General features: G+C 42.5%; 1 protein-coding gene across 2 annotated transcripts in view; it reads right to left on the minus strand.

The window, feature by feature from the left end:
- LOC117820288 (protein FAM124A) overlaps nucleotides 1–13,922 on the minus strand; it is a 42,934-nt gene that overhangs the window by 6,424 nt on the left and 22,588 nt on the right. Inside the window, exon 3 of one of the 2 annotated variants that reach the window (XM_034694012.1) lies at nucleotides 6,058–6,824. In XM_034694012.1, coding sequence (XP_034549903.1) covers nucleotides 6,058–6,824 — 767 coding nt within the window. Of the gene's footprint in view, nucleotides 1–6,057; nucleotides 6,834–13,922 lie in introns of both variants that reach the window. The other variant, XM_034694011.1, reaches the window with a different exon arrangement.

Below are 13,922 nucleotides of genomic sequence, written 5' to 3' on the forward strand. Positions count from 1 at the left end.
TCCCTCTGTTAATCCTTCTCTTTGCTTAACTTTAAGTTTGTACTTGGCTTTGTTCTTATTTCTCCCACACAGGAAAGAAAAAGGCAACATGTGTCAATGTCTGCTGCTGTTATTCAAACCCAAGTGACTCATGACGGAGGCCAAAGCAGGACGAGTCAGTGTATGTGTGCCTTAGTGTCTCATTATCCCAAAGATGCTCTGACCTGCAGAGATATTTTTGTGCGCGTTTGGGTGAAAGCGTCGGCTGATGCAACACGACAGGATGTGGTCAGTTTTTCTGCAAGGACAACATGCTACACGGACAGAGAGAGGAGCCGCAGCAGGGGGTGCTGGGTAATGAGGTTGTCGACGTGGTGATGATCAGACCCTTATTCTTGAAAGCTGTGGTTATCTTGGGATAAGCCAGGTCAGCCAGAGAGGTGACCTCTGCAGGCTAAAAACACCACAAATGAGCGCTAATCCTCGGCTGCACTGGACGTGTGTTATTTAGGTTAATAAATGTAATTCTTCGCCTGGTCAGCAGGTTAGCAGCGGCTGTGAATCCAAAGCTTAGATTGTTTCAAAGGTGATGCAATAAGTTGACTAGAATTTAACCTCAAACACTTAAAGCTGGGGTTGGTAATCAGATTTAGATGCACTTTTTGTTATACTGGTTAAAATGATCTTTATGTCCTGATGGCAATCATTACATAATGTGTTCCTAAAAAAGAGTGAAAAAAGCTGCTATCTACAGCCGGAGTAAACCTGGGAAAACACCAACCAATCACAGTTTTTTGGCTCCCCAAATTTTAAACCAATCAAATCCCGTCCAGCCGTTCTGCCCTCCTCCTGCACATACATTTCCCCGGCGTGCACTCCTCTGAGTCCCCGTCTCCTGCCTCTGCTTTCCCTGACTCTATTTACTGCCCCTCTCGCTCGTCCTCGGGCCTGTCCCCTCTGACCTGATGAGGTGCTTTGCTCAGGACTGTAGTCCGGATCAGAGTCTAACAAGCTCTCACCAACAAGGAGAATAATTAATGACGTTCAGTAAGTCCCACAGAAAATGTAGATGTACTGTAGCGTCCGTCCGGATGCTGTAGTGATGACGAGCCGATTCGTGAACACGTTGAGTTTTAATAACCGGTCACTGTCGGCCGTGATCACGCCAACCAACAAAACAACAATCAATGTTTGAATGAATGAAGAACTTCTCCTCTTGTCTCTCCTCTCTCCCACTCACACACTCTACACCTCTCCTGATGCCTTCACTGACCGTCAACACTGTAGGAATTAAGAACATCTACACTGAACACGTTTAACAAACAGTAGAGCTGTTACAGTGTTATATATGTGTTATAACTTAACTCCTGATATCGTGTCACCGGTACAACTGGATAATGCTAGCATGACAGTTGTGAGTACTAACAGCAGCCATGTTTGTTTGTGTTTTTAACTTTCACTATGATAATGTTTTGGTGAGGACCGGTTTTGAATCAGTCACGATCATATGGTCGAGAATCAGCGGCGCTCGTGCATGTGAGGGGGGGGCGTCGTTTTGGAGGAGGGGGAGGGGAGGGGTTAGACGGAGTCCTGAGGAAAAGCTACATTTAAATTCGTGCTGGTTTTCCGAGACTACCAACCCTAGCTTTAAGAAAACATTTCTTGTCCTTTTTAGTCTTCAACAAAAAAACATCAGAAAACATTTGGTCATATTTGCTGAAATGTGAGGATGTGGCTGCTTTTTTGAGGCTGTTGTTGAAAAACAATGACATCTAAATGCGTCACTTTGGGATTAGGGACATTTTTAAAAAGCTCTGTCACTATAATCATAGTTGGAGGTGCATCAGGGAAGAAAAGGGGAAATTAATAGGTCATGAAAACCAGTTGTTAGTCACAGCCCTGGATCTCAAAATATGCGACAAAAGCCAAAATATTCCATTAAGTAACCGTTTCTTCCCTCTCCTCAGACAAAGCTGGAGAGGTTACATCACGACTGCACTTAAAGTCAAACTTCAGTCCCCTCCAAGGCTCAGATGCACACTCTCGGCTGTGTACTCTGTAAAATTTAAACATCCCCAAAGGAAAGGTAAGTCACCGCTTCCAAGATACACTCAGTTTTTACACATCAAGTCCCTCAGCTGAGTGTTTAAAGAGATGGACGACATGAGTGATCCCTAAAAGTGAAGCCAAGACAATTGGAGCTCCCTCTACAAACTGGCTGCAGTATACGTCATAAAGTCTGCCTTCTCCATATTATCAGATGGGACATGGGTCAAACTTTAAAATCAAAATACACAACAAATAGATAACTTTAAAACATGGTATCTGTGTGTAGACTTAGAGCTTCTAATGGTGATTTATGTCCAAGAAAATAGAGTTTGTAACACCATGATTGACAGCTCTGTTGACAAATGAAGCTTCAAAGTGTGCACCAGATTGTTAGAAGAGAGGAGGAAGGCAAGAGAAGATTCACTGAACTGTCTATAACCACGAGTGTCTGCTTCAAACAGGCACTGAAGGTTGTTCTGCTGATGGCTGTACTGACCTGAGAGCACTTTAATGTTTTATTGGTTAGTTTAATGTGAGTGTTTTTGGTAAGTGCAAGGGGTGGGACATAAATACAGCGGCACCACTACACTACACAGACTTTAGCTCTAGTTGCTTATCATTTCAGAGCCTGTCGCAGGGTTATTTTGGCTTCACTTTTATCCAACAGGACGAGATGAAGATGTGTCGTCCATCTATACAGCCAATGCTTAAATGAAAAACTAAATCCTAGAATGGCAGGTTAACAGAAAGGTCAGTTAGCGTTCATATTGTGGGTTTCTGATTGATTCATTTGGCGACTTTAGATCTGCGTTTGATATTTCATTTGATCTTGCAGCATCCTTCTCTTCATTGGGATTGGGTAACTTCAAAATGATTGGCATGATGTGTTTCCTTATTGATGAACCCCGGGGGAATTATTAATAAATATCCTTACAAAGAAACTTAATCCTTGCAGTATTTGTGCAGAACACACTTCAAGTATTCTGAAGGATTAGCTTCAGATTTTGGGAAATATGCTTACTTGCTTTCCAGCAAAGAGTTAGTCATGAAGATTTGCACTTTCTGATGTCTGACTGTGACTCACTGATCCCTGTTTCCAGTCTTGGGGTTAAACTAGACTAGAAGCAGAATTGGGACAACTTATCCTGCTTCAGAAAAAGTCTGTAGATCTCAAAAGTCTTAGTCTACAGGACAAATGTATTCCTAAATGTCTGTCTCATGAGCTCTTTTGCTCTGTGTTTCGACATTGAAGAGATTTTACTGAGTCTTAAAACCTAGACTGATCGTGAAACAACTTTCAAGCTTGACATGAGACTTTAAGATGCTCTGCCTACGAGCTTTTATAAATGACGTTGGCAGAAAGCAGAGGACCAGATGACCTCAGGCCAGGTGGCAGTTTAGCGTCATGCATATGTTCAATTGTCATGATAGATTAGCTCTTTGTTTCCCTCAGTGCTGTTCCAATCCCAGTAATGGACTGCTGTTTAATCTGCTTTAATCTGGCACCGCCTGGACGCATATCCCCTCTGAAAGTGATACACTCCTCTCAACGTGTGTGTGTGTGTGTGTGTGTGTGTGTGTGTGTGTGTGTCCTCCCCCAGTGGACAAACCTGCGGTCACTCAGACTCGTTTTCTTACTAAACACATCTTTGTGAAACAGATGTGAACATGCAAACTTTTTACAGTCTGGTTGAAGGATAAGTGGAAGCTGATGGACACATTTATGATGGACTGATAGATTAAAGAGGACACAACGCTACTTTGTCTGCTTCATGAAGTTTGTTCATTTTGGCAGCAGTGGCATCTGTTTAATATCCCTCTCTAAAGAAATGCTACTCCTCATTTCTGTCTCTGCTTCTATTGTTCCTGACTACATTTCCTTGTTTTACAGTTGTGGGTTTTTTTGTCTGGGGCCTAAAACGCTCTCATCAAAACCTGTTACTGGAATAAACACAAGAGTTCAACTGTGGCTCAGGATATACAGTAAAGCAGGTATTCCACTAATCCCTGAGTGTTTGACTTCATGTATGAATGAGTAAATAAATGTGTGTAAATGTGTTGAGTGGAATGTAGCGTAAAGACGACTTGAGTGATCCTGAGACTGGAAACATGTTACATAACATCCTTTACAGACCATTAACCCAAGGAACTTCAAGATTTGCCTTGAGTCTTTCTTTATATATATGTATATATATATATTTTGCCTTTTTGCCTTTATTTTATAGGAAAGCTGAAGAGAGACAGGAAACGTGGGGAGCAGAGAGTGGGGGAAGACATGCAGGAGATGGTCGACCGGCCGGGAATCGAACCGGCGACCCCTGCGACGAGGACTGGATGTGGGGCACTTAGACTGCTAGGCCACCAGCGCCCCTGCCTTGAGTCTTTCTATTTAGAGGTTAAAATTGCATCTCTCAGCATTGTGTTTTGAAATTGTTGACTTACAACAAAAGTTTTAACAAAAACTGAATTCAGATCAGTTGCTATAAGTCATGTCAGGTATTTCCTGATAATATAAGCAGGTACTGAAGACAGAGGAGGTCATCAGGGTAACCTGGATAACACACAGAATACCATACTTAAAGGTGACATATCACGCTTTTTTGATATCCCCAAAACATGTCTTTAAAGTTTATGCTCAAAAAAACACTTTGAAATCAGATTTTGGTCTGCCTGTAAAGCCCTCTTCTTCAGTCCTCCTCAGAACACTCTGTTTTCTCTCTGACCACGCCCCCTCAGGAAGTGGATGTGGCCTCGGCTCTCCAGCACGTTGATCTAATGTTTACATGTTGGCTGAATATACACGGCTGCTCAGAGATCACATTACTTCAACCCTCTGAATCTGATCCAGAATCTGATCCTGACGAAGAGGCGCCTGTAGCAGGACCTTTCTGAAGGATTGGTCACAGATTTAGTGTTTCTTGTTGTTTTATTTGTCAGTATGTAGACGTGTGTCTTGGTACACAGCTACAACTACAGCTACGAACATGTAGCTATGTGGCTATGCTAACTAGCGCTAGCACTTATCCATGACAAATAAAAATCATCCGCTAGATCTTCAAATCTGCAGACATGGGGAGTAAAACCGACCTCTGCCAGAAAGGCAGCGGGACCTTTTCTGAAGGATTGGTCACAGATTTAGTGTTTCTTGTTGTTGTATTTGTCAGTATGTCGACGTGTGTCTTGGTACACAGCTACAGCTACAGCTACGACATGTAGCTATGTAGCTATGCTAACTAGCGCTAGCACTTATCCATGGTAAATAAAAATCATCCACTAGATCTTCAAATCTGCAGACGTGGGGAGTAAAACCGACCTTTGTGTTTATTAAGACAGCCTACAACTAGCATGCCTCCCTCCTAAGCTCCTTGTTAGCACACATTTGTGCAGGTAATGAAAAACGGAGGAGGGATTCAGTATTATTTTATACAGTCTATGGGCTGAACAAGCTCCGAGCTCTGACTCCATGACAGACCGGATATTGTTGTTACGTAACAAAAACACGGAAGTCTGAAACGGCTCGTTTCACACACATTTACAGAAAGGTGTAGAAATCAGAACAGGGGCAGAATGGATTTTTTTCATTCTCGGGGGGGTTTGTAGACATGCCAGGGACACATATTTCAGGTAGAGAACCATTAAAAAGTCCATTTTGCATATGTCACCTTTAATATTACTATACTACCATACCAAGTGTCCACAGTTCTTCCTGAGTGTTTCTGAAAGCTCCTGTATGAAATTTTGGTTTGTATTGATTTTGGCGCCCCCTGTGGACAAAAGGGGTATCCCTTATTTCTTGGCTGAACTCGTCCTGAATTTGTATAAGTAGCTTTTCTGACAAAAATTGTTTCCTGATTTCTTTCACCAGTCAAGTAAGGAATCAGGATCAGTCTTGTTGCAGATGGTCTCATTTTCTTTAGTGAGTAATAAAGAGGCATCAGTGTTAATTTAAAACTATTCTGTGAGTTAAAAACTCATCAAAGTAGCTCTAAATATATGAAAGGACACTGGACATGAGTAGAACCCTCTCACCTGCAGTAGGATCTTGTTCCCATCGTAGTCCTCAGTCTGCCAGCGGACCTCACTAATCGGGCTGCAGGGGTGCGGCAGCAGAGGCACCAGCGCCCCCACATCTCGTACCCTCACTTCCATCACGGCTGAGTCCAGCACCACCGGACTCTCCCCTCGTGGGAGTCTCTTAAACGACAGCTGAATCTCCATCTCAGGGTTTGAGTAAACCACAAAGAAGCAGAAGTCCTCCTTTTTCTGTGCCACTCTGCGCTGGAGCAGCAGCCTGTAAAGTCGCACCATGTCCACGTAATTTTCATGTCTGCAATAAACTGTAAATCTCACAATTTCTTTCCCATAATGCACCTGGCGCACAGCCCAGAGCGGCGTCCCAGGAGACAGAGTGAAGAAGTCCTGACTGCACGGTGACAAAGGAAGCATCCGCCGGCCGTTACTGACTCTTTCTGTGTGGTGGTAGCGCCATGGCGGCTTCTGCAGGGCGCGGTGCAGCCTCAGAATCTGCTCCTCTCCTCCGTATCCCTCCTGAAGGAAGAGGATGACCGCCATAGCCGGCTGGGAGACTACTTCCAGGAGGCCGTTCTGTTGGTGCTTTGGTCGTGCTCGCTGGGAGACAGAGGCCCGCTCTGAAACTCTGAAGAGCTGCAGCTCAGGGTGAACCCAGGCCAGGACGACATCAGCAGCATGTTGGAGGAGCTTTCCCTGACCGGGGTCTACGATGAGGTGGACGCTGACGAGGAAGGGGTCCTGGAGCTCTCCCATGGATAACTCACCTCCACATACAACAGCATCAAGACAAAGGAGAGCAGGGAGGGCAAGGAAAGAGAGGAGGGGAGATAAAGAAGATATGACATTAAAATCAGCTGTTCATTTGGAAACAAGAAAAACACATTGAATACTTTTACAGGCATCAAAAAGACAACTGTTCGCCTGCAAACTAAGCTCAGAATTTATAATAATAATAACTATACATTTTATTTATATAGAAACTTCACAAGTAGCACACAATAAAAGACACAATAGAAGAAACAGAAATAGAAACACAGTGGATATAAAACATTAACAGCTAAAAGCAGTTCTGAAGAGGTGAGTTTTGAGGTGGGATTTGAATGTTTGTAGGTCAGTGGAGTTGCGTATGTGTTTGGGGAGGGAGTTCCAGAGGGCGGGGGCAGCAATGGAGTAAGCCCTGTCACCCATGGTTCGGTGCTTGGTCCTACAGGGTGGGGAGAGGAGGTTTTCATTGGAGGAGAGGAGAGGGTTGTGAGGGTGAAGCAGGTCAGTGAGATAGGAGGGGGCCAGGTGATGGAGGGCTTTGTAAGTCAGGAGGAGGAGTTTGAAGTGAATGCGTTGGGGGACAGGAAGCCAGGGGAGGTTTTGGAGGACAGGGGTGATTTGATCACAGGAACGGGAGTGAGTGAGTAGACGGGCAGCTGAGTTCTGGATGTACTGGAGTTTATTGAGGACTTTGGATGATGAACCATATAAGATGCTGTTACACATTCATTTGGTTCAATAACAGCTGGGAGAGTTGTCATTGTCCGAATGAATCAAACTGACCTTTTAAAATTGTCATTTCAACATTTAACGTTTGGAGGAAAAGTAAAAGTTTGTGACAATTGTTGAGTCAGACTTTTGAATTTTTGAATTTCATAATAAAACTTTAATTTAAACATGCCAAAACTGCCTGAAATGCCAGTTTATATCAGAATGACATTATCATCGTGAAAAGCTAAGAACAAAATATTGTACAAGGGACAAAACAGGAACATTTTGTGCATGTTAGATGCTCAATGAATATCAATATTTATATACAAAATCAGTGAAACAAAACGCAGATACAGATAATCAGACAAATGCTGAATATCAATCCAGCTGGATTATCCTAGTCCTGCAGGAATGCTGCAGCCTATCCCAGGGTTAATATACAGACAGACAAGCAGACACTCACACTCGCACCTACTGGCAATTTAGAGTGACCAATTAACCTTCAGGCATGTCTTTGGACTGCGGGAGGAAGCCAGAGTATCCGGAGGGAACCCAAGCATGCTCTGGGAGAACATGCAAACTCCACACAGAGAGGCCCAGGTCAGGATTTGAACCAGGAACCTAGTTGCTGTAAGGTGACACCGCTAACCACTGCACCACTTTGTAAGCCCAGGAGGATTTTTGTGTACTGTTGAACTGGTTTCTGTTGTTCCTTCATCATCTGTGACTCTGGCAAGAATAATGATGTCTCCAAAAGTTCAGGCCACAAACAACTTCAGCTGTGTCGTCAAGGTTTTGTTTCATCCTGATGTGTAAACAGGACTCAGGAGCAGATGGAGTCAACAACAAACAGAGAGAATCCTGGATCCTGCTTTTGATTTCAGTGTTGAAATTAAGACTCATTTTTATTAGTTTTGAAATCCAGCCCCTGAAACACAATGAAGTACACTACTAATGCCTGTGTAGACGTATGATGAGATGTAAACTCCAGATGCTCACAAACACATTAAAAGCACACCCTTAACTCTGCAACATTTCTTTCCACACACTTCTTTTTCACACGAATGCTGACACTAGATGTAAATCACACTAGAGCTGCTCCCTCCAACATTTGATCCACTTCTTCCTCCTCTTAGTTTATCTCTTTGTTCAAGTTTTCCAGTCCTTTCGCCTCACCAACCCCCAGCCTTCTCCCTTTCTCTCTTCCAGATCTAACTCCATCTTTCCCCAATTTCTATGTTTACCTTTCTCCCCCCACTCCCCCCTCCTCTCCATCAGACCCGTGTGGAGCCGGGCTCCTCTGTGGAGGCTCATTAGTGCCATTAGGAGGTCATTACTGAAGCCCAGAGGAATGTTCCAAACCACAGCAGGAGCGCTGCATTCAGGTGTAGCCTCCCTCCGAACCCCTGACCTTGTAAAGCCGGTAATCCTGATACAGGTACTCCAAAATCTACCACAGGGACATATAAGCCGGCGCTTTCCCTCTACCATGTAACTTACACACAGTCATACTTTATCTCCTCATCTGCATGTTCCCTGGTTTGCTTTTTGGAGCACTTTTCTGATAGAGATTAGTGACTTCTCGAGGGGCTTGTCCCATTTTGTCTCTTGTTTCCTGGCACTTTGGGAAAGGGCACACAGTCGGGCACACAGACTTGTTGTCCCTGGCTCAGCAGAGCTTTTAGGTTGTTGCCAGATTCCCTCCATGAAACAGAGGCCAAACAGGGACAGGTTCTCTCTCATGAGTCCTGCTGGCCTTTGCTAAAAGGACATTTTCTACTGGACCGAAGAGGTGACATTTTCTAAATGCTCAGATCAGTTTACAAAGAAGCATTGTGTAAAGGTGACTGTCTGAGGTGTAGAAACACATTCACCTCAGGGACACACGAGGTAAATTTCACTGCTGGGAGACCCTTAAAGCTGGGGTTGGTAGTCAGATTTAGATACACTTTTTGTTACACTGGGTAAAATGATCTTTATGTCCCGATGGCAATCAATACATAATGTGTTCTTAAAAAAGAGTGAAAAAAAAAGCTGCTATCTACAGCCAGAGTAAACCTGGGAAAACACCAACCAATCCCTGCCATCAGGAGCCAAATTATGAAACCAATCAAACCCTGTCCTGCCGTTCAGCCCGCCTCCTGCAAAGCGTACATTTCATATTTGTGTGTGTTTAAAACTTTCACTATGATAATGTTTGGTGTTTTCTTACTGCTTGTGCATGTGAGCGGGGGCGTCGTTTTGGAGGAGCTCCGAGGGGGGAGAAGGGTTAGACGGAGTCCTGAGGAAATGCTATATTCAAATTCATGCTAGTTTTCCGTGGCTACCAACCCTAGCTTTAAAGGTAAGATGAAAAACAGAAAAATGGCAAGTTTGAGCAAAATATATTAAATAATGCTAAACACGATCACAGAGCCTGCAGGTAAATGATGTCAAAATGGTTTGCTGAGTGTGGCTACCATTAGCAGAGCTAGCACCGCCAACCTTCAGTCCTCACATTGCTCGAGTGGTCATATGCCAGACACAGCTTATACAACTTTATCTCCATTTTCTAGATCTAAATACTGCCAAACTTCACCACACTATTAGACAACATCAAGCATCTGTGTTTGTTTACATCAGGGTAGTAGAGCATTCTAGCATTATATCATTATTGTATTCACCAGGAGCCAGAGCTACAGTCCCGACTAGTAGCAGATGGATGCCCTACAGCTTTGACACAACATACGACCAGCACTTCAGGCCTACAATAATATGAATATGATCAATTTAGTCTGGTGCAGACTTGTGGGGGTGACAACTTTTAAGCATTTAGTCGACTAAACGCCCACATCCTTTATTCCTATAAAAGAATATCTCAAGCAAACTCATATTGAGTCAAGAAAGCGCCCCCAACCTTACATTTTTGGAAAGGATATTGTGTCTTCAAAGACCCTAATATGATACTTCTACTCTCTATTTTTTTTTAATCACATTTTCAGACTACAGCCGATACATTTGGGATTGTGAGTTCTCTGGTTTTTAATCTATGTGATTAAAAAACAACAAGCACCTTTGAGGAGTTTGAAAACCTTTGGATCAAATCGACCCTTGCTCAGAATGGACAACCATTAGAAACCTGACGATGTCTACTATGATAAATCAGGGTAAGTATCTGTATTTTAGTTGGTAACATGACTTAAAATTTACATGACAGTTGAGTTAAGAGACAGTTATCTTGACTTATGTCCAAATCCTAATCGGTTGCATGTAAACCAAAGTAGATCTGATCAGATTATTTGAAAGAGATCTAATATATTTGGCAGATTTGATAATGGACACACCCGTTTGATAAAATGACATCTAACTTCAACCCTGACCTCAGGAGTCCTCATGTGGCTCTGTTTGTCTAATCAGATAAATAAAGGAGGATCAAGAGAAATCCACTGCAGGTCCAGGATCGATGCCAAGACACGAAAGTCCTTGCAGACACAGACACATACACACACACAAATGAAGCCTGATCTCATTAGTTCCAAAATCTGTCTTCCTGATTTGTTGCTGGCATCAAAACGCCAAACAAAGGGATAAGAAAGGAATTTACTGCAGAGCCTATTGTCTTGTCACACAGGCAGCTTGATTTCCTGACAGTTACTCCTACGTACTTCTCACTGTATCCTTTTTCAGGAGTCAGAGTCTGAAATTAGCCAAACAGAAGCAGAAACCATCACTCATACTGTCCAACTGCTGCCTTGTTGATGATGAGTAACACAAACAGAGCAGAAAATAAGGCAAACCAAAACATCTTTGCTCTCAACCCCATCATTCCAGCTCTCACTCTTTCAGTATGTTTCTATTCCACTGTTTTTATTAGTGTGTTTCTGTATGTGTTTACCTGCATCATCTGTATCAGCATTACTTCTCTGCTTTGTCAGCTCTTGTTCGTGTCATGTCTTCCTATCTTTCCAATGCACTTGGAAACGAACCAATACTTAAATGAGACTTGAGATTGGAGAAGAATCTCTCCTGAGAGCATCACATCCTTTTATATTCCCTCCTGGTTGCACTAGAATATATACAATGACTATATAAAACATGGATCTGGTCTTAGTGATGCCACCCTTTGGTTTCTGAAGAGGCGTTATGAAGCACAAAGATAGTTGGAGTCTGCATTTCCAATATGGTGACCACCAACTTTCAACTAATCTAGAACCCATCAAAGAGGGGGAGTTGGTAACAAAGGAAACTCTCTAGCCAATGGGAGATGAGCTGACAGACACCTGAATTACTTGTTTATGTTTTATGTGATTTTTTTTATAATTTTATCTGCCAAACACCTGAATTTCCCCCTTGGAGGATGAACAAAGCACATTCTATTCTATTCTATTGAAGCCTTGGCTTTGCCTCCTAACTCACAGCTGCCAGTCAAATCAGCCACACCTCTAATGATGCCTAATTATGCAGAACTCTCAGCCATTATATAATCAAACAGAAGAGTTATAAAACGTTGTTGTCATGAATAAAGGAGTGAGGCAAAGAGACCATAACTGTTTTTTGTAGTAGTTTTTAAACATGTTTATTTCTGCTGTAAAAATGGGCATTTTAATATAAGATCAAACAGGGCTTCCTTGGCTTTTGGAGCCAGCCTCAAGTGGACACTCGAGGAACTGCAGTTTTTCCACCCAAATGCAGTGGCCTCATTTATGAACACCAGAGGTTTCCATTTGCATAAATCTCCTGGTATCTAGCCAAGTGGAAACTACAACCATGTGGAACATGTGGATAATGGTATTCACTGTATAGCACCTACAGAATATGTAGGGAGCAAAGGTGTCTTATCCACTTGAATGAAGGACGAAGCTGGAGCCAAGGCCAGCTGTCATTGGGCGAGAGACTATTTTCAATTAAATCTAAATGAGATGCAAACCATCAACTTCTGTTTTTATCAACTTTGAAAGTATTGGGGTTACATGTAAGTCTGTTTCATAACCAGCCATAGGAGCGTAAGAGAAAAAAAGAACTTTATTCTAATATTTCAAGGGTAGTATTTGTTGTTTTAGCTCTCTTCTGTTCAGAATTCTTTAAAAAACCTTTCCTTTCTTGCCATCATGCAGCGTTTCCTATTATGGGACAAACAGAAGGCTGAATAATTAACCCAAAAACATCTGCATTCAGTAGATTCTCAGATGCATCCGTCACAAATTCAGCATAAATTCACCCAGAAGCTGCTTACGGTTCTTTAGTTGTATTTATTGTGGACCAAAAACATGTCAATTGTACATTCAAGGTACTGCTTTCCTATTGCAATAACCCCTAATGGGTATCTGGCACAGAGCAGAATAAATTGGAGGTTAAGTCACCTCGATCCTGTGCGCGGACTGAAGGGGGTTTGTGTGTAAAGCTCTGAGGAGTGTGTCTCTAAGCTCTTAATCCACTCGAGTCTTCAAGCCGAAGTCGGAGCTCTGACTCCACCGACTACATACACACTCATGCATCTGCACAACCAGTCTCAATACACACAGAAATCAATTTGCACATTTATACACAGGCATGCCTTTTCTTAATACTCCCAGACTTTTAGCTTTGCTCTGTGTTTAAGGGCTAACCTACAACACATGCTCGCTGCAGCCATATGCAGCGACGATGACGTGAGATAAAACAACACGCCTTAGAGCGGCCCCTGCACATATGAGAGTGATTAGCAGTGAAAATTCAACTAAAGTCTAAAGAGTGTGTGTGTGTGTGTGTGTGTGTGAGAGTGTGTTTAAGTACTGCAGGCGATGCTTTAGCTATAGCATGGCCCTCAGTGTAAGTCAAAACAAAGAGGAAATTCAAGCTGAGGGCCCCTCTTTGTCGTCTGGCGAAGAGAAAGAAGAAAAGATTGGAGCTCCAAAACTCATTCCTCAGTTTGACTGGTGCCAAGGAAATTAAAATGTAAAGTCGTGACTTTAATATTTATGTTCTGCATACTCAGTAAAACCATAACTGCTCGTGTGAGTTTGGTTCCAGTTTAGAGGGAGCAGAGTTACATTTCCTAATGTATGTGCATTTACAGTAATGGGAACCCATAGTTTAATTACCAAGGAGGGGAAAAGTGTATCAGAAAAAACAGACTCAGTCTTTCGACGCACCAAGGCAGTAAAATGAAACTTCAGCCAACGCTTAATCAAAAATTCTCAGCCATTATTTTCTAAGATGCAACACTTTTACAAAGTTGGAGACAAATTTACATTTTGGAAAACATTTTTACATTTTATAAAACAAAATTACATCAGCCAAACACTTTAACCAAGGCCAAAACAAATTTACATTTAAGAAAACAAATTTACAAAAGATGAAACACTTTTATAAAGCTGGAGACAATTTTACAAACGATGGGACACTTTAACTGTTAAGTCTGACTCCTT

This window comes from Notolabrus celidotus, chromosome 10 (assembly GCF_009762535.1).
Source record: "Notolabrus celidotus isolate fNotCel1 chromosome 10, fNotCel1.pri, whole genome shotgun sequence".
Lineage (NCBI taxonomy): Eukaryota > Metazoa > Chordata > Actinopteri > Labriformes > Labridae > Notolabrus > Notolabrus celidotus.